The sequence below is a fragment of the Magnolia sinica genome, chromosome 11 (genome assembly GCF_029962835.1).
Source record: "Magnolia sinica isolate HGM2019 chromosome 11, MsV1, whole genome shotgun sequence".
Lineage (NCBI taxonomy): Eukaryota > Viridiplantae > Streptophyta > Magnoliopsida > Magnoliales > Magnoliaceae > Magnolia > Magnolia sinica.
The window spans coordinates 58,710,168-58,734,275 of record NC_080583.1 but is presented as its reverse complement, the minus strand read 5'-3'; the positions used below and the strand labels follow the sequence as shown (position 1 = coordinate 58,734,275).

Sequence of the window (24,108 nt, the reverse complement as noted above, 5' to 3'; positions counted from 1 at the left end):
GCCAATGCTTTCGATAGTGCCAACAGACACCGCAGGCCACACACATACACTGAATATGGACCATCGCAATTTTTTATTTTTTATTTTTAATTTTTCTGAAAAGGAACCGATTCTTATATAAAAAGGATCACCACCTGATACCTGGACCAGCCTGATTTTTGTGCATTGTTATCTTCACTTGGTTCACCACCAAGATGTCGCGCCAACTCATTAAGTACGAACGTGTGCTGCATGTAAAGGTGTGTGTAGAAAGGTAAGGGGCTGGCAAAACCTTTAGGGCCTGTTTGGATTCATTAAAATATAATATGAGGAAACATCACCATTCAAACTATTAAATAATGTTATTCGGGTTAGATACAAAGAAGATAAGTCCTGTTTCGAGTGGAAGACAGTAGCAGTTGGTGTTTCAGGTAGGCGAAGAGATATAAAGACTTCCCTGAGAGCAGCATTGTTTCCGTTTTCTGCATTGTATAGATTCTATATTCCTTAGCCAAATAAGCTCTTGCCCAACCCACCACGTCAGAATCTATCAGATTGGTTGGGTCATACCTGCCAAGAGAAGAAAAGACAGTTTGGAAGGCGGCCTATCAATCATCCATGATTTACTTCACTCTATATCTACTTATGATTATTCAAATGAAAGAAGTATTGCAATGTACCGCAATTTCGAACCATATATAGCTACAGCCCTCTCCCTACGCAGGTCTTGCGCCAGGTCCCGGTCTGGCTCACTCCCGGCTACGTGTCCTTTTGACCCTTCACCTGAACCACTGACACAAGGATTTTCAGTCCTTGCTCTAACCAGCTGAGCTATCTGAACCTTTCAATCTTTGTATTTTTAAATTTCTTGAAAATACAGTTTCATTACTCTCATTTCCTAAAAAATTGTGCATACTCAGAAAGTGTCATTTCTAAGAAATTAAGTGAAATAAGAGGAAATGACCCCTCTTATAAAGTGCCCCACATTCATCTTCTAAGTGCCTCACATGGGAAACAGTCCATCTCTGTGTTTCCCATATGTACCAATGTACTACATGTGTAGCGTGTATCACCATCCATCTTAAAGCATTATGCACATGCAAATGTGCCACATGTGTAATTTATAGAACCACCCATCATCTAGTGTTTTTTTTTTTTTTTTTTTGGTTTCACACACACTCACACACCACAGTGACATTTCACCGCAATACACAAGGAAGTCTGCACTCGGTCTACCACCCCTGGTAGTCGGCGGACTGGAGGGATCCTTTCCCTTGATCACACCCCCCACACACCCCACACACTCACACCAGTGGGATTTCACCACAATGGGCACTTGAACCTGTGACCTTGTGTTGAAACTCTTGTGAGTCTACCACCGAGGCATGGGTACGGACCCAACTTATAGAACCACCCATTGTCATGTGTGTCAACATGCCATATGCCCCAATGTGTCGCATGTATAGCATGTGCCACCCTCATCTTCCACGTGCCGCAATTCATCTGTAAGCACTCCACATGTGCTACACATGTCAACATGCCACATGTGCCACTATCCATCTTCAAGCATCCACACATGACAATGTCCTAGATATGCCAATGTGTCACATATGACGTGCCAAAATCCATCTTCAGCACACATATATGTAACCTTCCATCTTTGAGTAAAATTTTAATGAAAACTTCAAAAAAAATTTCCAACCAATGAAATTAGAAATGAAGAATATGTGTGTATATATATAAGAAAATCTTATTTAAAAAGGAATCGAGGCAGACAGCTTTTCATTTCTCACTGTTTCCTAGAAACAACATCTCTGGAAAAAGACCATTTTCCTCAAATTTCTTTCCACCTATCGAAAGGGGCCCTTAATGATTTATACAGGTATCCACCATATGGAAAATAAATACATTCCTAATAGCCAAAAAATATATATATAATGACAAATATATTTAGCAAGAAGAGTCATACAACATAAAAGCATGATTTGCTCAGTCTCCTCCAGATTTCTGCTTCAACATGGAAATGAAGTTATCCTTTTCTTCAGGTGTCATGCCCTGGGTCGAACAGTCGCCTACACCCCACTCCGCTCCACGGATGCAATACTTGTCTTGGATCTGTTGCCGATTCCTGATTATTTCTCCACAATTTGAAACATAACATCAGAATATAATTCAAATGGCTTGCACCAGAGGAAGTAAAATCAACGATGACATAATAGGTTTAAAGTATCATCCTAAATGGGTGCATATTGCCTCACAGTTCAAGGGCTGGTTCCATCCATGTATGATGTGGCGGTATCAGATGAAATCTGCTCAGTGTCAGTGGTGACTGATATGGTACACCTAAATGATTTTCAAACCTTGTATATGGTGGATGTTGAAAGATCTCACCCTTTCAACACAAGGGTTTTAAAAGTTTCAATAAGCTAGATGGCTTGTATGTGAACACGTGGTCATGTGTTTACATGTTTATAAAAAAAGCGATCCCTACGTGTGCTAGTAATGGGCTTGTGTTTCATACACAAGGCGCTCAGTGCGCTTTTCAGCACTCACATTTCACGTGGCAACACGGCATACATCAGGCAGATCCCAGCATGTATGTCTTGTGTAAAAAAATCAGGCCAATCTGATACTGGTGGGCCACATGTGGAAGAAAGAAATGGACGGCTAAGTGAAACTAGCAATCAGGTCATACTCGGCATACATGTCTACTCACCTGATGACCAGATCGGCCTGATTTTTAAGACATGTAATCCAGACAATGGGACCCACCTGATGAGCAGCTTGGATATACAGAGTCTGAGTACACTTATCAATCAGTGTAAAGATGTGAATGGAATGTTAGGTCCAAATGGGGTAAGGAGGAAGAGAAGTTTTAGATCTCATGAGAGGTAATAGGCTACTTGACATATGTGGGGAAGTAATAGGTTTTGGATATACCTAAGTGGACAAAGATGGACAGCCTGATTAAGTTGGAATAGCAGGACCCACACATTCCATTTTGGACTGGGTCCTACGTACTCCCCCTACCAGCAGCATTTTTATTTTATTTCAGTTCAGGCATGCATGGTCACTCTTCTACAAATTATTATGGGAGAGGCTCTAGTGCTAACAACCAATCTCTTAGTTTACAAGAACTCAAATCTCCCTATGAGGTACAAACATACAAGATCTGGTCCCTGATCTGCTTAGCTCTACCATTGCCTAGGATGATCAACAGACAAGGTATGTGGTTGGTTTAGGCACAGACCAGCCTTGTTTTTGGTGTGGTTAGCCCAAGCTTGGCACATTAACAGCCCTGCCATGGATGGTCACACGCCAAAGATACATTGGTTGGTTGATTCAAGCCACCAATGAGAGATTTCTGTTGATTGTAATTTTTTCTAATTCTCTTCCTCACCAGTAGAAATCCTCAGATGGGTGGATAAGACTATCACAAATGTGATTTTTGGGATATAGTCCATTCATGGTACGGCCTAGCAAGTGAACATTTGAGATTCATTAAACTGAACCACATGTATCAAGATACAGCAACTTCAAAAATAACTTGGAAATAATTGATAGCACCTTATACTTTTCCAAATACAAATAAATACAGAAGTAGGGCGAATGTGCCCCATTTTTTCATCATAAATGCATAAGCAAAAGTAGTACAAATGTGCACCATTTCTGCATCTACATAGGCTTCCATTCATAGATTATGTGGTAACAAAAGGCTTTCTCATTCAGGCATGGTGCGTTGTACTATAACGGCCATTACATAAAGGTAATGGTGGCAACCGATACACATTACGGGGTCTTAATGGCTGTTATGGAAAAAATAACCCGTAACCGCCGTTACGGCCCCCTATAAAGGTTGTAATGGCCTCGTAACGGTATGTTACGGGCCAGATACATGTTTTTTCATTTTTTTTCATTAAAAAATAAAAATAAAAAAAAATAAGAGAGAGAGACCGTAACAGCCGTTATAGGGACCGTAACGTTAAGGTAACTATGGTGGCCGTTACGGCCACATTTTTTTAAAAACACATGCACTCACACCTCACACACACCCACACACTCACACCACATAGTGGGATTTCACCACAATGGGTACTCGAACCCATGACAACTCTTGTGAACCTGCTATTACGGAATACCTTGCATTTAGGAGCCATGTGCATACAAGCAAAGTTCTGTCCATCATAGGCTGTCCAAGGCAGACAGCTCGTCCATGTTTGTCTAACCCATTTATGGTAGGAACCAAGAAAAATAAGGATAGTCTGCCCCAAAAACTTGACAGTTAACAAGGATAGCATGTTTGTTGGAAAAAAAAAAAAAAAGAAGATGTAATAAAGATGAGGGAAGCTTGTCCTTGGTTCATTGCACATAAGAACATAATGTTCTGTGCATATGCATCACGTGTGCCAAATGTGAGATCGTCCATATTAATGCCACACATGTGCCACCATCAATCTTCATGCGCACTATACATGGCATGCAATGTGCAGATGCAAAAGAGCTACATGTGACACCATCCACCTTAAGATCCCCACATGTGCCACATGCACTGCAATCCATCTTTACTCCCTGTTCAAGGGTGCTCGACAAACAATGAATAGAATGGCTAGTCCAAAACAGCCTGACCCGTGACAGTCTGTCCAGGACACAATTTCACTTGTAACCAAACAGGCCCTTGGCATACAAACATGTGAATAAACAAGAGGAAATTACGAACTTACTTTTCTTTGTTCGACTTAGATTTTTCCAAGAGCTCCTTAAGCATTGGAGATGATTTAAATCTTGAATCGAACTCTGCATACTTCTTTTGGTTTTCTTCTTCAAAAATAAATAATAAATAGAATCTATAAATATAGATCTTTGCAACAAACATCCACGTACGAAAAAGCCAAGGCAAAATCAAACCATTCCGTTGTGTGAGAAAATCAAACTGAGGTAGCTGAGGGCCAGGCATTGATTCTAAGCCCGAGAATCCTGAGAGAATTCCAGCATTAACTGCAATACCAATACGCTTAACCAATTAAAAATACAAGATCTTGTAATTCATTAACAACAACAACAACAACAACCAAAAAAAAAAAAACTATACTAATAGAAATGATCTGGTGTTCTCAGAATTATGTAAGTTAAATGTGCTCCTAGTTGCATCATCCCGCTTGGACAGGACAGCCCAATCGTTCAATCTATGCTGTCCATTAGCTCCAGCATAGGTATCATGTTGCTACTATGAAAACATCACACTGATTGGACGATTTTAACCATCCAATCAATTAGCTTATAAAATGGATGGTTAAGATCATCTATAGGTCCAATAAACAATATCAGCCATCTATTTGTTGGAGGCCATCATGGATTGCTAATGGATCCAAATAATTACCTTTTTATCAGAAAATTAGCCAAAACATCCCATTCATGGAACCAACTATGGAGGGATCTGATCAGCTAATCAGTGTGAGATTCACATGGTAGCCCATGAAATTTGTGCTCCAGAGAATTGACAGTCCAGATCCATCAATTGGACTAAGTGTCCCAATGCAGCTAGGAGCAGAATGACTTCTAGTGCTCTAGGAGAATAGCTCTCTACTAGCTAAATCTCCAGTAACAATAGGCGGGAAACAACCCCCCCACACCAAGCCGCCCCCCCCCCCCCCCAGCCTTTCTTCCTTTTAGGGCAGGGGGTTGGAATCCCCATGGACATGCAATATGGGATTCCCACTCTTCTCCAAAAAGTGGGAAGGAAACCCCTTTTGGACATGCATGGGGACTCCTCCCCACCATCAACAATGATGGAAGCTTTTTTAACACAATCTCTCATTTTTGAAGGGAGCACTACTATTTTTTTCTCTCCAAGCAAGACAAAATGCTGCAGAGATGACAGCTGGCTACAGCTCATGCCTGAATCCAGGAGCTTTGGAGCTGAAGCGGGCAGATGGGATCCATAACACAGCCATAAAAAAGGCTATAAACCTGACCCGGTTCATTCATTCAATGCATGTGTTCAAGAAGGGACCAGTGCAGCAGAAAAGAGAATAGATTATGTTAGCAGTTTGGAGATCCAAAGTGCCAACATTAGTCACCTTGACATGAGGCTTCCAGCATGAATACTCAGGCATACCGGAAGTTAGAAAGTATGGTTTTTCCTAGTATTCTATTCATTTGCAGGGAGCTTTTGTTAGAGAATAGGTTTCTATTATTTATAATGTCAAGGGTTCAATAGAGAGTATATAATGGCTGATTATCAACCTTGTGTCAGGGGTTCCATGCATGACCACACCATGGGCCATTCATGTGGACCAATTTTGGCCTCATCAGATGAGCTGATGGCTTGGATGAATTAGTAACTTAAATGTAGTAGTACCCAGTATTTTCTTTTATGTTTTGTTTAGAGCTGGGCATCGGACCAAGTCGGATCGGATTGGGCCCAACCCGACTCGGTTCGAAATTTGCAGGACCTAACCCGAATTCGATCCGACCCGGTACCAAGTTCGGGCCATCTTACTCGATCCGATCCGATCTCCTATTGGCCTGAACCGATTCGAGTCTGACTCAGTCAGGAAAATCAAGTCGGATCAGATTGGACAAGGTTTAGATCGTTCATTTTGTTCAACGGCGTGGAAATTAATGGTCTCATTGTTTCCTATGGTGCGATCTACTTAATTATTGGATATACTTAAAATTTAGTATCAACCCCTAAAATGATATGGAAAAACTGATGGACGGTGTGGATAAACCAAAAAATTCAAGACGGGCCCCACATAGTTTACTCAGTAGGATAAACACGTAAAGCTCACGCCAGCAACATAGCTTCTTGAAGAAGCTTTATACAGCTATATGACTTCCTGAAGAAGCTTCAAGTACTCTGTCTATAGCTAGCTAACACCAGCTATATAGCTGCTCTAGGTACGTGTCGTGCGAAGACGAGCACTGACGCTCCTCGAGCTCCGAGTTGTACGAACGGTTCAAAGGAGATCAAAGTTACATGAGCCCCACAAGCCCACAGTGATGTATTTATTATATCGACACCGTTCATCTATTTTTACAGATCATTTTAGAGCATTATCCAAAAAATGAATCATATTCAAAGATCATCTGGGCAACACCATAAATAGAAGCGGAGATAATGATTTTCACCGTTAAAAAATTTGTAGGGCCCACCTTAACGTTTATTTTACATCCAATCTGTTCATAAGGTCACAAGTACCTGAATGAAGATGAAAAACAAAATTTATAAGGTCACAGGTACCTGAATGATGAGGAAAAACAAATTTCATATTGATCCAAAACTTCTGTGACCCTAAAAAGGGTTTCAATGGAGAACGTTCAATCTCCCACTAGTTTTTGCAGTGTGGTCCACTTGATGGTTAGATCTGTCTTATTTTTTGTCTCAAGCCTTAAAACGAGCTCGCCAAATGGATGGACAATTTGGATATCAGACCCACAGATCTTACTGACGTCAATGTAGTAGCTATATAGCTGGTCTGAGGTACACCAACCAATCTGCTTCCTGTCTACTGATCGCTTGAACATTTGAACTACATCTCTTTCTCCCTCTCTCTGCAACTCTCATGGCAGCATACTAGCTCAAAATCTATGTAAGTTCTTATCAACTCCCCCCTTTTTCATACATATATAAAATAAAATTTATTGGAAACTATAAAATACACAACGTATATGGCCCGGATCGGATTTCGGATCGGTCCGATCCAAATTGATATTGATCTGAGCCCGATCCGATAAATAGTCAGATTTGCCTGATCCTACACGAACCGCACTGATCTAGGCCGTCGGTTCGGTTCAAATCGGGTTGGATTTGGTCGGATCGGGTCAGATCAAATCGGATCCACCGGATCGGGTCAGAAATGCCCAGCTCTAGTTTTGTTTGTGGTTTCACATTTGTTTATATGACTTTTCATGAAGACCTGCTATTCATTTCATACTGTTTTTTCTAAAGTTTCAGTCGTGTTTCTTTGAAAGATTATTCAAACAATGGCTCGGTCATGTTCATCATCTTCCTAGCCTTGTCCATCTATTTGGGGTCAAGTTTAGGAATTCTATTTCACCAAATCTAAGGCCCCATGTTCGGCAAGTGAACAAACTTTAGACTTTTAAATATCCCTACTCACCACCTCAATCCAAGTTCTTTTACTTCCCATCCTCTTTCCAGGCCACTCAAGCTCATTAATGTTCCCTTCACAAAATCAGTAGCTGTTTTTTGCTATGGATGGCTGAACCATTTCAATATGCTCCCCTTCATTTCATCTCTTATTGGAACTACTCTTGGTTTGCTTTGAATTGCCTCATTCTTAGTTCGACCCTCACTAGTCTTCCTACTCATCAATAGAGTCAGCTTTGCAACATATAGTTGCATAAAGCATAAATAAAAGTGATAGCAGATTCAGGTTCGGGTTTAGGCAAAGTGTTTGTTTCAAAATATTAGCACATGTAAACATCTTCGAAGCGAGTGCAGGAAAAACAAGTGTGATTCAGAGAGGAGGTGGTTCCTAGATAGAAAGATTGTGCAACTAAGTTACAAGCCCACAGTACCCAGTCTCTGCTAATGCTGCCTTCTAACAGCCTAACACCCTGCCCATGTGCCTTTTAGAATTTTATCGTGGGTCATTTGGCTCCTGAAACTATGTATGGAAAGGGATTCCACAAGTGAGCGTGTTTATCATGTTTGAGTTGATAGGATAGATAGGAAACTCTTTCCTCCAAAAAGGAAATAAAGTGTTAACTTAGGGAAAGGTGGTTTGCACTTTCCAGGTCAAGCATTTCTCAGACGGCTTGTTATCTCTTCAAGTTTTTCTTCTTTTTTTTCTTCTTCTTCTTCTTCTTCATCTTTTTTTTTTAAATTTTTTTAATATAAATTTAAAAGGTTTCAACCACCATTCTCTTTCCTCCTCTTCAATCCAAACATAAACTCATGATTCTGAGGAATCGTAATCCAGCCATCCAAACATGACAGAGAGATTGCCTTTCCAAGAGGGCTTTCTTTCCAACCTGGATGATTCGTTGCAATTCAAAGGCATGCGGCGATCACACAACATTCAAAGGCACATATCAGCTCCACCAACATTTATATAATTATGTTGGAAATATCCCCACTGATCTCTTCATCCATTTGAATGATAAAGCCAAGGTAACAAAAAAAAGCACTGCAAAGAAGAATTAACTAAAGCCTTCCATCTGTAATTTTTCCTGCTAAAGTTGTGTTTTCCAAATACTCAATCTTGGCTTTGCTAATCTTCAAGCGCTAGATTCTAGGCCATATTTGTTGCCCAATGGTCTAAGGAGAGGTCACCTCAGAAGAATAAATCTCAAACACAGTCTTTTGAATGCAATGAGTTTCGTCATGTCTACTCGTATTACAAGTAGAAGAATTTCCGCATATATTACAAAAAATAATAATACTGGACACATCTTTACAGAATGTAGAGGCCACCCTCAAAAAGCCAGCTCCATACCAAATCCTCACCACAATGCATACTAGGAATATCGGGCTATCAATAAGCCTCCTGCAAAAGCAATGATTGAAGCTGCTCCATGGAACCCAACCTCTGCCCAAGCCTCTGATACTATTATAGGGTCCCAGTCATCCACTATTATTGATGATATTCAAATGTGGTAAAAAGCTCGTCTCCACAACCATTTCTTCTACGTTTTCTGCTATTGGCTTGTCTTATAAGTATTCTCTCCTGTCTCCTATTGTCAGTCCTCTTTGGTTTATTGGCTCTGGTGCATCCAATCATACCACTGGTGTGCACACACATTCATCCTGTGGAAAACCTTATCTAGGCAATAGACAGATTCTCACTGCTAAGTGGGGAGAATCTGGATATTGCAAGCACAGATGATCTTTCTCTGTTTCCTCTGATAAACCTTTTAACCCGTCCTATGTCTTCTCCATTCTTTAGTTAACTACAAATCTTACTGTCAGCAAATTAGTTGATGATGATTATACCGTTTGATTTTCTTGTGATGGTTGTGTGATCCAAGACCGATGTACTGGGAAGGTGAAAGGCCATAGAATTTGGTATCTGTTTGCACTGGTGTTTGGACAAACAAGTCACAATTCCTCTTTGTTTGCTAGATCTTACTTTGATTTCTGTTCCTCGAAACTTTGGCACATGTGACATCGATGACTTGGTCATCCGAATGCTGTTTCACTGCTAGTTAGGCATATTATTTCATTTTGTTCATTAATAAATAAATTCCTGCTTTACATTCTGTGAATAAAGCATGTGTCTCTTGCCCTATAAATAAACATGTGATCTTAGCGTTTCGTACTCGATCAGACAATGCACCTGCATCATTCCATCTTGTTCATAATGGTATATGGGGACCTGCTCCAGCTATCTCACGGATTGGATATAAACATCGTCTTGTTAATTGATGACTTTACCCATTTACTAGAGATATTTTATGTGCCAAAATTCCGAAGTGTACAATCATTTCAAGACCTTCTCATCCTTGGTTGAAAACTAGTTTGGTGCAAAAATCAAGTGTTCTCAGAACAGACTTGGGCAGAGAATACTTACCTAATGAAGTTCAGCACATAAATTTGAGGAGTCAGGATATACAATCTCAAAGAACTTATCCATATACCCCTCAACAAAACAACATAGCATAAAGAAAAAATTGGAATATTTTGGAAGTGGTTCGAACCCTCATGCATGAAACTCATGTCCTCTCCCATTTTGGGTAGAAGCTGCATCCACAGCTGTGTCTTTCATGAGTCGTCTTCCATCTTTAGTCCTAAAGAATGATTCCATACACTTCATTATTCCATATACCTCCTGATCACCCCTTTTTACATGTTTTTGGTTGTGTGTGTTTTAAAAAACAAGCAGCTTTATGTGTTTCTGTACAATATAGTATTGGTTCAGAAGGGATTGCTATGCTATGATCCTACTGCACGTCACATTCACGTCTTGAAATGTTGTTTTCGTTGAAAATCTCCCATATTTTTCTTTTCTCAGTACTACCTCTGGCTCTTCTCTATCCTTTTTGCCTGACTTCTCTAATTCCCTAGCTTTGAGTTCTAATAGCTCTTATGATCCTCAACAATTGGTTGTCCAACAATACCAGGGCAAACACAACCAATCCACAACTTTCTCACCTCACCAATCAGAGCAAGGTTCGGCTCACCCATTAGACAAATGTCGGTCTTCTTCCTTACCTGTTACTACTACTATTCTTTCTTCTACTTCTGGTACTCAATTATGATGCTCCAGTCAAGTTTCTCATCCTCCTGATCCCTTTGGTTACTCTCCAGACCGTTTTACTTATCTTATTCAACCCCAATCGTTATTCACTACTCTTGATTCCATAAAGATTCCCTCTACTTACCAAGAAGCCTCAGCTATAGCCTATACCTTGTTAGGAGGCCATGGATGCTGACATAGATGCCCTGTTGGTGAATGAAACAAGGGATCTGGTGCCCTATCCTACAAATGCCACTATCATTGGCAATAAATGGGTATTTTCTATTAAGTTTGCTTTGATGGAGCAATTGAACAATACAAGGCCCATCTTGTTGCCCAAGGCTTCAAACAAGGATATGGCATCAACTATGAAGAAATGTTTGCTCTAGTGGCTAACATGACTACAATTCAAACAACCATTGCTCTCTCAGCAATTCGTTTGTGGATGATTTATTAGATGGACATGAATAATGCTTTTTTCCATGTCTATTTATAAGAAATTGACATCATGCTTCTTCCACTTGGGTATCACCATGAAAAACCAATGGTCTGTCATCTTAAAAAAAATCTTTACATGGACAAAAAACAAGCTCCACGAGCATGATTTGAATGCCTTTGACAGGTCATTTTGGCAACTAGGTATACGTGGAGCTCCCACAACTATTCTTTGTTCATTCAGTGTAACTTTGTTGAGACCACACTACTCTTATATGTCAATGATATTTTTATTACGGGAAATCAATCAAGCTAACATTCAGTAGTTAAAATTGTTTTTCACTTGATCATTCAAAATGAAGGACCTGGGGCCTCTAACGTACTTCCTTGGATTGTAAGTCAATTATTCTCCCCATGGTTATATGGTCCATCAGAAGAAGTATACTCCGGACTTGATCCAATTGGCCAACTTGACAGACGACAAATGAGTTGATACTCATTGGAGGTAATGTTAGACTTAATTGTGGAATAATGGACTCATCAATGCACCAATAATAAAAGTATTACAGGTAAATGGTATAAAGGGATGATGGGAAAACATTATCTGATCCCACTCTCTATAGACAATTAGTTGGTAATCTTGTATATCTCACCATGACTCGTCTTGATATATCATTCGTGGTGTAAATCATGAGTCAGTTTGTTGTTAATCCTTGTGGCATTCACCTATCTACAATTCATTATATGCTATCTACGGGGCATATGCGATAGACGATTGTTCCTCTTCCAGCTCATCTATCATGTTACAAGCATATGCCGAAGCTGATTAGGTTGGTTGCCTTGATACTCGTCACTCCACAACCAGATGGTGTCTTCCTTGGCGACTCTCTCATTTCTTGGAAATGTAAACAGCAACATATTGTCTCCAAAGCAAAGGAAGAATATTGGGCCATGCCTTCAATGTACAGTGAAACTACATGGCTACGGGGTTTTTTAGGCGATATGCATATCTCTTTCCAAACCCCCTGATGCCCCTATATACAAATAACACAAGTGCCGTTTGTATTGCATCCAATCTTGCATTTCATGAGCACCCTAAACATATAGAGGTGGATTGCCACTTTATTCAAGAAATTTTTTTAAAAAAAAAAAACAATGTCTTAAGAAATTATTCTCCCCCATGTGACCTCACAAGAACAACTTGCAGATATATTTACAAAGGCTATGATTGGAGGCTCGCCATGATTATTTAGTAGACAAATTGATGTTATTCCAATAACATCAGTTTGATTATTTAAAAAACACACTGATGTTATTCCAACTACATCTTTGAGGGGGAGTGTTGAGATAAGGATCCTCTAAATCCCAAAAAATATTCTGTAAACATGCAAGAGGTTTAGGATCTTTAATTTTAAAAGTATACAGCTCATATAGATCTCCAGTTTTCTGTATACAAACCATACATGGGTCATTCAATTATATAGAAAATTTCCACCAAGTTCTTTCCTGTGTGTAAGGCACTATTGTCTAGCTGACAGATGGGGAGTATTGGGAATTTTGAAAAGGGTAGTGTGGTATTTTCTTATAGGCTTTATTAGTTTTTAACTATATTGTATGTAACGCAAGCAACTTTTGGACAGTTTTGGCCCCACAATTAGTTTTGTAGGGCGGCAAACTTTGAATATTCAAAGGGCATGAGAAGACATTTTTAAATGAAGTTAGAGGCATTTTAAGAACTAAAAATGTGGTTGTTGTCTGCCGCATGGTTCGCATTTCACCCAAAAAAAAAAAAGAGCCTTCAAACGGCTTAGATTTTACCCACAGGGAAACTGTCTTTTTAATTCTTTGATGCAATTAGCCCGTGGGAAATTTCTTCTCTTTGTTTATAGCCCGCATGGATCATAGCAGTAGGGAGACCATACAATAAAGGCTTTGACTGTGAAATCCATACCATACATCCGTCTACTCATGTTAGGACCTAAGCCCAAAAAATGAACCAGTGTCAAGCTCAAGTAGGTCACAACACAGGAAAAACATGGAGATGAATCACCCACCATCGAAACCATGAGCACACTATCTCTTTCTCTCTCTGCATGTAGCCCACACCTTCACCACAGTTGCTCCCCTTTTTTCCTCCTCCTTTCCCATTTCCCCCACTTTCTCTCTCTCTCCCATACACTCTGTGTGTACATCCCAAGTGCCACTTCCCTAGTTAATATACTGCATTTGAAAGCGACGGAAGCATATATGTGTTCCGCCCTCTTCCTTCCAACTTTTCTTGTCTATAATTCTATACTCCAGAAAAAACCCGTTTCAACTGTTCTGCTTTTGATCTCCAACCATCAAGCGGGTTGCCTACTTGTTTCAATTCAAAATAAAATCCCGAATTTCAAGCAAATTAAAAAAAAAAAAAAAATCAAATTTCCTTAATCAATGAAGAAAAAGAAAAATAGGAAATGGACATTGACAACACCACAATCAAAAGCAGAAGTCGTTGAGATTTCCAATTAAAAATTAAAAATTAAAAATTAAAAATTAAAAATTAAAAAAAAAAAAAAGAAAAGAAAAAAAGAAAAGGAAATCCAAATTACTAGAAAAATGAAACCAAAGAAACGTAAAACGATAAGAATTTATGAAAATGGTCATTCAGCATTGGGAATTTCCAGGTGGATTACCTACCTGGAAATGACCACAGAAGAATAGAAACAGAAGCAGCAGCAAAAGGAATGGATTTCTGAAGAGCTGATGATGGTGATGAGATGCATATAGACTTCTCAGCAACACCCAATTTCACTTTCTGTTTAGAACAATTCCTGAATTTCTCTGAGACTACAGCTGTTGTATGCTGGTGAGGAGAAAGGCGGGAAAACGGTAGATAAGAAGAGCAAAACATGGTCGGCCTTTTCTACCTCTCTCTCCTGAGGAGCCTACGATGTATCTAAAGATTGATTTATGGAAGAGAATCCACGGTGGAGTCATCTTGCTTCTTGCTACTTTCCACGTGGCAGGTTATGTGCCATTCGAGGATGTCCATCTAGTGAACCCCACGGATTGCGACAGCAGCGGGACTTCAAAGCAAAGTAGTGAGTCAGGGGTGGGCATCCGACCGAGTCGGATCGGATTGGGGCTAACTTGATTCGGTTCGAAATCCCAGTTGAACTGACCCGAATCCGGTCCGATCCAGGAACTAGTCGGGAACATAGGACTCGATCCGACCCGGCACACGATTGGCCTGACACGAACAGAGTCTAACTTGGTCTGGGAAACCAAGTTGGATTGGGTTTGGTGTGATTCGGATCGTTAAAAACAATGAAAATCATTATCTCATTGCTATTTTCGATGTGGTCCATTTGAGCTTTAGATATGATTTAAATTTTTTTTCCAAATGATCTAAAATGATCATGAAAAATGGATAAACATATGGATATAATAAATACACCACTCTGAGGCCCATATAAGATTGATATCATTTGAGCCGTTCATACAACTTAGAGCTCGAGGTGCTGCCGCTGCGAACATGCTGTGCACGATAGCTGTTGTAACTTGTTACCCACGAAAAGATGACTTTGATGTTACCAAGTTAGGTAGGTCTGATCATGGGATACGTGTTATATCCAAACCGTCCATCCATTTGGCAAGCTCGTGTTAAGGCTTGAGACAAAAAAATAAGATAGATCTGACTATCAAGTGGACCACACTGAAAAAAGCAGTGGGACCACACCGAAAATCATTCTCTGTTTCTATTTGTGATGTGGTCCAGATGATCTTTGGATATGATCCATTCTTTTTGGATAATGCTCTAAAATGATCTCTAAATATATATCAATGGTGTAGATATAATAAATACATCACTGTAGGGCCATATCACTTTGATCTCCAAACCAATGGTAAACTCACAAGAAATGGTTAATGATGATTTCCTTAATTACAGTAATTGTACCAATGCTTGATATGTCGCTTGCTTGTTTTGGCACTAAAACCGATGATGCTGTGAAATATATGTGGGGCCCACGATGATGTGTGTCTTATCCACACCGTCCATCCATTATCCCGGCTGAAATTATAGCATCGTCTAAAAGGATAAGGATGATCCAAAACTCAAGTGGGCCACACCACAGGATTTAGGAAATCAAACATTTACCTTTAAAAACCTTTTAGGGCCACTATTTCCTTTGGTGTGGATCACTTGAGTATTAGATCGGCCTCATTTTTTGGCTCATGCCTCAAAATGTTTTGATAGAATGGATGGACGGCACAGATACATCATATATATATATATATATATATATATATATCACAGTGGGACCCACAAATTTAAACCAGTCCATTTGGACCGGTTTCCAAGAAGAAATACTGAATACGTATGAATTTTCAAACAGGAAACTTAAAACTGCTTTTCCAACCCATTGTTTTGTTCAAAACCGCTATAGCGTGGGTTGCAGTTACAAGAAAATTTAATACTCTGGTGGAGTTTGATGGATCATACACAGGCACTTAGAAATTGCAGACGGTCCGAATTGGGCCAGTTCGAATCGGATCAAATCGGATCGGATTTCGGATTGGGTCGGTTTGGAACAGGGCCTATCCGGATTCGATCCGAAAATAATTCTGATCTGGATTACGCTACTCGATCCTGACCGTTGGTTCTGTTCAAATCGGGTCGGATCAGGTCGGATCCACCGGTTCGGGTATAAAATCCTCGGCTCTAGTAGTGACGAAAAATAGTGAAGAAAGGTTATGGACTCTGTTTAGCGGAAACAGATTGGCTACTCCCCTTGCCACTAGCTCGATGGCTGGTGGTCGGTGCTCTGTGGGCCCCACTATGATGCATGTGCTTCATCCATTCCGTTCATCCATTTTTAAAGATCATTTTAGGTCTTAAATGCAAAAAGGAGATGGATTTAAAGATCAGGTTGACCACACCACAGGAAGTAATAGCGAATGGATATCCGCCGTTAAAATCCTTCTAAGGCCTACTGTACTGTTTATTTGATATCCAATCTGTTGATTAGGTCATAAAGACCTAGATGAAAAAAAAAAAAAAAAAAAAAAAAAAAAGATCATCTTGATCCAAAACTTTTATGTCCCCTAAAAAATTTGTAATGGTTGACATTCATTCAACACTGTTTCCTGTAATGTGGTCCACTTGAGATTGGGATAATCCTCATTTTTTTCCTAATACCATAAAATTATCTATAAAGATAGATGGACAGAATGGATGAAACACATACATCATGGTGGGGGCCACATAGCACAGACCATCAGCCATTGGCTGGTGGCGGGGGAGTAGCCAATCCCTGTTTAGCAACGGCTAAAGAGGGAGCTCACTAGATGCGGCCCCAGCCTCACCCTAGACGGTGCGGCACTTACCTTGAGCCCACCTTGTTGTATTTATTCTATATCCTCGCTTTACATCCGTTTTTCTGATGATTTTAGGGTGTGAGCTGAAAAATAAAGCAGATCCAAATCTCAGGTGGACCATACCATAGGAAACAGTTCCTATTGACCATTAAAAGCTTGTGGGCTAAGAAAGTTTTGGATCAACCTTATATTTTTTTTATTCTCTTAATTTAAGTCTTTCTTACCTTGTCAACAGGTTGGATGGCAAATAAACACTACGGAAACATTACGATGGGCCTAGAAAGTTTTAACAGCTAGCGTTCAATCATCATTGTTTTGTATAATATGGTTTACTTGAGATTTTGACCTGCTTCATTTTCAGGCTCATGGCATAAAATGATATGGCAAAATAGGTCGTGGACGTAGAATATACATGTCAAGGTGGCCCGGCAGCAAAGGCCGCGTCGTCTTTTGTGGGGCCGGTGGCACGCAATCCATCCTAATGTGTGTGTGTGTGTGTATACACACACACACACTTACCAAAACGGCCCTCAGGTAAGCTCTTTTGACATGTTTGGCCTCCAAACTGGCCCTCAGGTAAGATCTTTTGACATGTTTGGCCTCTTTATGTTTTTTTTCCTCTTGTTAACTTTTTAGTGTTTGCTGGGATGAAAGTGCCCGTTGCGTGATGTGGCTATTATATTGTGATTGAACTGACCTGAAGGTAGATCCAATTATTCAATTTTCGTGGGCCATCATTTCAATGGAAAAATACTAATTTAAGGCCATAGCAATCAATAAAGTGGTAATGGCTGGTGGTCGGTGAGGCTGGGGCTGCATTTAGTGGGCTCCCTGGATTTGAAATCCTCTTGTTGTGTTTGGCACCCATGATTGAGAATCAACTTTAATCCAAAAGTAGCTATCCATAGTAAATTTGGAGGAGTTTGAATTTAATTACTAAATTAACTTTAATATCTCTAATTAGCGAACTTCCGTAATTTTTGACACAATGGTTGCAATAAGCATACTGAAATATATACTTTGCCAAAAAATGATGAAATTCCAAGTCTTAGTCTCAGATGGGCTACAAGCACAAGATCATGTCCGAGTGACTAACCAATGATTTTTAACTATTGATTTATTAGACAATGTTTGGACGGTATTGATCATCATATTAAAGTAATTATAGTAATGCAATTGATAATCTAGTGATACACATCTAGTAATGCAATTGATTATCATATTATCACGGTATTGATCATCATATTTTAGGATATCATTAGAGGGCCATGTGTCTAATAGATTAATAGCTCCAGTGATACACATGTTACACATGCAACTATGGGAATGATTTTAGATGTAATTGAAGGTCTCACCTTGGATTTCAAACCCTTGATTGAGGGGATTTGAAACCCCCGGTTGCTTTATGGTGCCAAACAACCTAGGGGATTTGAAGTCCCCACAAATCCATGGTGCTAAGCAACCCCTAATATGAGTTCTTTGCAGTCCACAACAATCAATAAAGTGGTCATATAATTCAAACTCTTTCCTATGGTGTGATCCACCTTATATATATATATATATATATATATATATATATATATATATATATATATATATATATATATATATATATATATATATATATATATGCCTCAACTATAGATTCATGTGCCTTAAATTAAATTCCAAATGTAATGGACAGAGTAGATTCGACCCACATCATACAGTGAGTCTCATAGATAGTGTCTAAGGACCGTACAATAAGGGCAAGTATATTGAGAGACATCATTTCTACATTTTGCAATTTTTATATTCAAAGAGTTTCTTCTACCTTCATGGGACCCACCACTGCTTTATGGTGTACTCTACTCTTTAGCATTATTTATTTCAAAACTCTTCTTCTTTGAAGCTTCCTCGATAGAATCCACCACGACGCTCTTATGTTGTATTCTCCAATAGACCATTCTCATGCGTTTTATTCTCTAGCGGGGAATCAGGTCGTGTGCACATTCACCCCCTTAATGCATGACAACCAAAACCCATGACAACCATGACCCTTAGTATTTGACAAACACGACCCTTAAAACATGACAACCACAACCCTAACCCTTAACACATGACAATCATGACCCTTAACACTTGACAACCAGTACCCATTAATGGATGACAACCATGACCTGTATTGCATTATGATGAACACTTTCGCCCAAACTCTGACTCCATCTACCTACATTGCATCCAACTCTTTTATCCAACATCAAAACCTTTCATTTACTCAAAATTCCTACAAAAGATATTCATTCCAAAAAAATCATATTTCCTTTTATCATACAAAAGAATATTCATTCTTCCTCTATATCATATGCCTTCTTTACTTCAGGGCTCACTTCTCAACCATATTCACCCTTGCATAAGACAGTGGAGTACTTGATCGTAGGCTCGCCATTGTGAGATATCGAATTTCAATAGAAATTTGAAGCATAAGTTCCTAAACATCTCTATATGAGTAGGACACTTGGTTAAAATTTTCTTTAAGATCCCTTATAAACTGAATGAAACACTTAGGCAATGCTCGGTATTTCCAGAGTTGTAATTTATTGTAGATAAGGTATTAACATCCAAAATAAATAAATAAAAGCTAGTAGCAAAGAAAAATAAAAGTAATTAAAATACTAAGGGTTATGATTATCATATGTTAAGGGTCGAAGTTGTCATGTGTTAAAGGTCGAGGTTGTCATGTTTTAAGGGTCATGGTTATCATGTGTTAAGGGTTGAGGTTATTATGTATTAAGAGTTGAGGTTGTCATATGTTACGGGTCGTGGTTGTCATGTATTAAAGGTCGAGGTTGTTCAACAAGTGTTCAACCAAGCCAATACATTAAAAAAAAAAAAATTACATTATATCCCTTCATTGTCCTCAACATGATAACCTTGACCACCCTGTGTAACCTCAATCCCTTATAGACATCCTGTCACACCCCAAACTCGAAAATCGGGCTCATAGGATTCCTGATCGCCGAATCCGGTGCCGACAGCCTCTGTAGTACCGCATTCTCATCTCCCAGTGCTCATACGCCAAATTCCAATCCTGGGATCCTACAAGGAGGATTTTCCAGTGTACATTTATCTCGTAAGAGACATAACCACAAGTTTACCCAAATCACAAAGGCAACGTCATCTTCACATATCTACTAATATAAACATTTGAATACAGTGCTGAAAGGGAAATACATATATCGAAAATCAAAGCTTCAGAAGACGGTTGCACGCTCCAAGCTTAATGCTGCTGTGACCTAACGCCACCTGCACGCATCTATCGTGCATACGCTTATAGAAAGCTTAGAGGATGGTGTAAGTGTGTACGCAATTTAAGTGTCAAGTATACAATATTAGAGCAATGCGGAGACATGCTAGTAAGTCCATAAATACCATCAGCCTAATCCAGGCTATGCATTGTAAAAACATAATAAGCCAATATCATATATTAAGGAAGCAATGTAGAACAGCTATGTAATGCAGAGACATAGTAAACCAAATATCATATACTGAGGATGTAATGCAATATGCGAAGCGAATGAAATAAAGTATAAAGTCGGGATAATAGTACATAGTGTCGCAAGCTATGGGGTCCATCATAAGGGACTTCTATCCAAACTAGTCCCATACCTAAATTTGGATAGATAGACTCAATGTGGTAAACTCCTAATCTCAGGTTGGTCACGTAACCCAATCAAAATCCTGGACATTGCAAAGGTACACAACAATTAGTTGTACACCACCAACCCGAGTGGATAGTGAATGAATGAATGAATGAGTAAAATGCTGAGTATACAACTCATGCTCAATAAGTCCACATATTAGTACCATACATCTCTGAGATTATCACCGGGGTTTAGTACACTCCACACTGACTACCGCCTCCTTAGCCACACAGCCCAGTGAATGGAAGAGACCACACTATCCGCCTGCCAGCAGTATACCAATGCCTAATCAGCTTGTCGATAGCGGACCCATTTGCGAGCTGGTCAAACTCGGCCTAGCTTACAGCCCCCTTACTTGGGTGGATAAGGCCACACCCTCTTCCAACCGACCACGACACATTGGGAGATGCGGCCTACTGATATTCGACACTTGGGTGCTCATGTTTATCCACTTGGTTTAGACATTGAAGCATCTCTTGGCCATGGAGGTTTAGAGACTTTCACCCACAGATATCTAACGTGCCTAGATGCTCGAACCAAACATTTTCGGTGTTCCATCTGGCCACCCACGACATGCTTGTGGAGGCCACAACCCTGATGTCACTAGGGCATATGGTAGTCATATCACAAAATGCGAGATGCATGAGTCATACCATCCAATCATGCATCAAACCTGCGCATACCATGCGCTCATGTAGGACAACTTCACCTATCAGGGAGTCCCATAAATAACCTGCCCTATGATGTATGTAATGGTCAACCGCACCTCATAACAAACATGCAAATGATGCGTATAGGCATGTATCGTAATGCTATGCTATCACATACTCATAATCGATATCGATAACCGACATCGATAATCAGCCTCAATAATCGGCCTAACAAAGGGCCTAAGGGAATGTCACAATGTGGACAATTTAACCATCATCGCCATTAAGGTGGACATTTAACCAACATTGCTCCCAAGGAGTGGCCCACATACAACCAAGTGTACGTGGGCCCATGGCCTCACACAAAGGCCCTATATACATCACAATGGGCCTCACTCAAGGGCCACATATATATCACATCGGGCCTCATCACATGGGCCTCACATACATCAAATGGGCCGCAATACATGGGTCTCAGGTACATCATAGTGGGCCTCACAAGGGCCTCATTCACATTACATCGGGTCTCATCGAAGGGCCATAAATATATTATATTGGGCCTCAACGGATGAGCCACAAATACATCACATTGGGCCTCAATGGATGGGCCACAAATACATCACATTGGACCTCACTCATGTGCCACAAATACATCACATTTGGCCTCACAAATGGGCCACAAATACATCACATTGGGCCACACACAAGGGCCCATGGGTTAGGCACAAGGGATGGGTAGTGAGTGCATCACAAACATCATAGTGGGCTTAATAGAGTAGCCCATATAGTCTAGAAAATGAATGGACAACAAGGTCAATATACACATCAAGGTGGGCCTCACTGATTAGCCCTATGGTCCAGAAAATTAGGTGGACAGATTGCCTACAATGCATACCTCAAGGTGGGCCTGTTGCATCACCAAAATGGGCTAATGGGGCAGCCTATAATCTAGGAATGGATGGGCAGCCTGAATCATACATCACGGTGGGCCGTAAAAATGGATAGCGTAGGTATACAATACATGCATCACGGCGGGCCGCACAAATGGACAGCATGGGTATACGATACATGCATCACGGTGGGCCGCAAAAATGGACAGTGTGGGTATACAATACATGCATCACGGCTGGCCACACAAATAGACAGCATGGGTATACAATACATGCATCATGGCGGGCTGCAAAAATGGACAGCGTGGGTATACGATACATGCATCACGGGCTGCACAAATGGACAACATGGGTATACAATACGTGCATCACGGCGAGCCACAAAATGGACAGCGTGGGTATACAATACATGCATCATGGCGGGCCGCACAAATGGACAACATAGGTAAACAATACATTCATCATGGTGGGCTACAAAATGGACAGCGTAGGTATACAATACATGCATCACGACAGGCTGCACAAATGGACAACATGGGTATATAATACATGCATCACAACGGGTTGCAAAAATGGACAGCGTGGGTATACAATACATGCATCACAGTGGGCCGCACAAATGGATAGCATGGGTATACAATACATGCATCATGACGGGACACAAAAATGGACAGTGTGGGTATACAATACATGCATCACGGTGGGCCGCACATATGGACAACATGGGTGAACGCGTACATCATGGAGTGCCCCACACGTCCAGATAGACGGTGTGGAGAAACACATACATCACAGTGGGGTCCATCACCCAGGACAGATGGATAGAATGGATGTAGAATAGATACATCAAGGTGGGTCCCATCCCACACGTGCAGCACGTGTGGGGTGGGCCCTACACATGCTAAATGAATGGATAGTGTGTATAAGACACATATCACAGTGGGGTCCACACCACCATCGTGATAAGTAGACGAAGTGGATATACAATACACACACCAGGGTGGGTCCCACCCCCACACGTGTCACACGTGTGGGGTGGGCCTCACGTCCTAAACAGATGGACGGAATGTATATAACACATACATTACGGTAGGGTCCACCGTTCTCAAATGGATGGACGGCTAGGATGTAAGGTATGTACATCAATGAGGGTCCCACCTGTCCCACATGGGAAATAGATGGATGGCTAGATATAGAATACATATATTAGGGTGGACCCCACCCCCACACGTGTGGGGTGGGTCCATGTCCATGGAAAATGGATGAAAGGTTTTGATATAACATATATCTCATGAACAGGCCCACCGTCCTAGACAAATGGACGGTGGGGATAGAATAAATACATCAAGGTGGGTCCCACCTGCCCACATGTGTCACATGTGTGGGGTGGGCCCACACCCCAAACAGGGGAACAACACATGGATAAAACAAATATATCACGGTGCATCCCACCGTCCAGTAGATGGACGGTGAGGATGCAACCCATTCATCACGGTAGGGCCCCACGTCCCTTGCTAGATGGTGAGGGTACACCCCATACATTAAGGTGGGTTCACACGCGTGGCCCACCAGCCTTGGATCAAGCCGATATTGTGTTTTCCATTCGGTATGGGCCAGTTCAAAAGGACAGCAAGGTGGGCCCCACCAACTGGACATCCATAAAAAGATCTGGATGGTCCGGATTGTGGCTGAACACATTAGGTGGGCCATACACCTATCATCACTATAAAAATGAAAGAGAGAGAGAGAGAGGGAGGGAGAAAGAGAAAGAGGGAGAGAACGGCATGATGGTGGGACCCTGCCACTATGGGCCCCTCTAAGATCTCCAACACATACATTAAAACGGGTCCCATCACAAGTGGGCCTTACATCAAAATTAAGATCTAATGCTATGAACACTCACTGA

At 40.6% G+C, this 24,108-nt stretch overlaps 1 protein-coding gene across 1 annotated transcript; it reads right to left on the bottom strand.

Annotated features, from left to right (window-relative positions):
• Positions 1–1,744: 1,744 nt before the first annotated feature.
• Positions 1,745–14,579, bottom strand: LOC131219196 (uncharacterized). The gene is made up of 4 exons (XM_058214206.1): positions 14,298–14,579; positions 4,885–4,974; positions 4,701–4,797; positions 1,745–2,107 (listed from the first exon to the last, which is right to left on the bottom strand). The coding sequence occupies exons 1-4, from the start codon at positions 14,509–14,511 to the stop codon at positions 1,969–1,971; spliced, it is 540 nt and encodes a 179-aa protein (XP_058070189.1). The 5' UTR covers positions 14,512–14,579; the 3' UTR covers positions 1,745–1,968.
• Between the last annotated feature and the right edge of the window lie 9,529 nt (positions 14,580–24,108).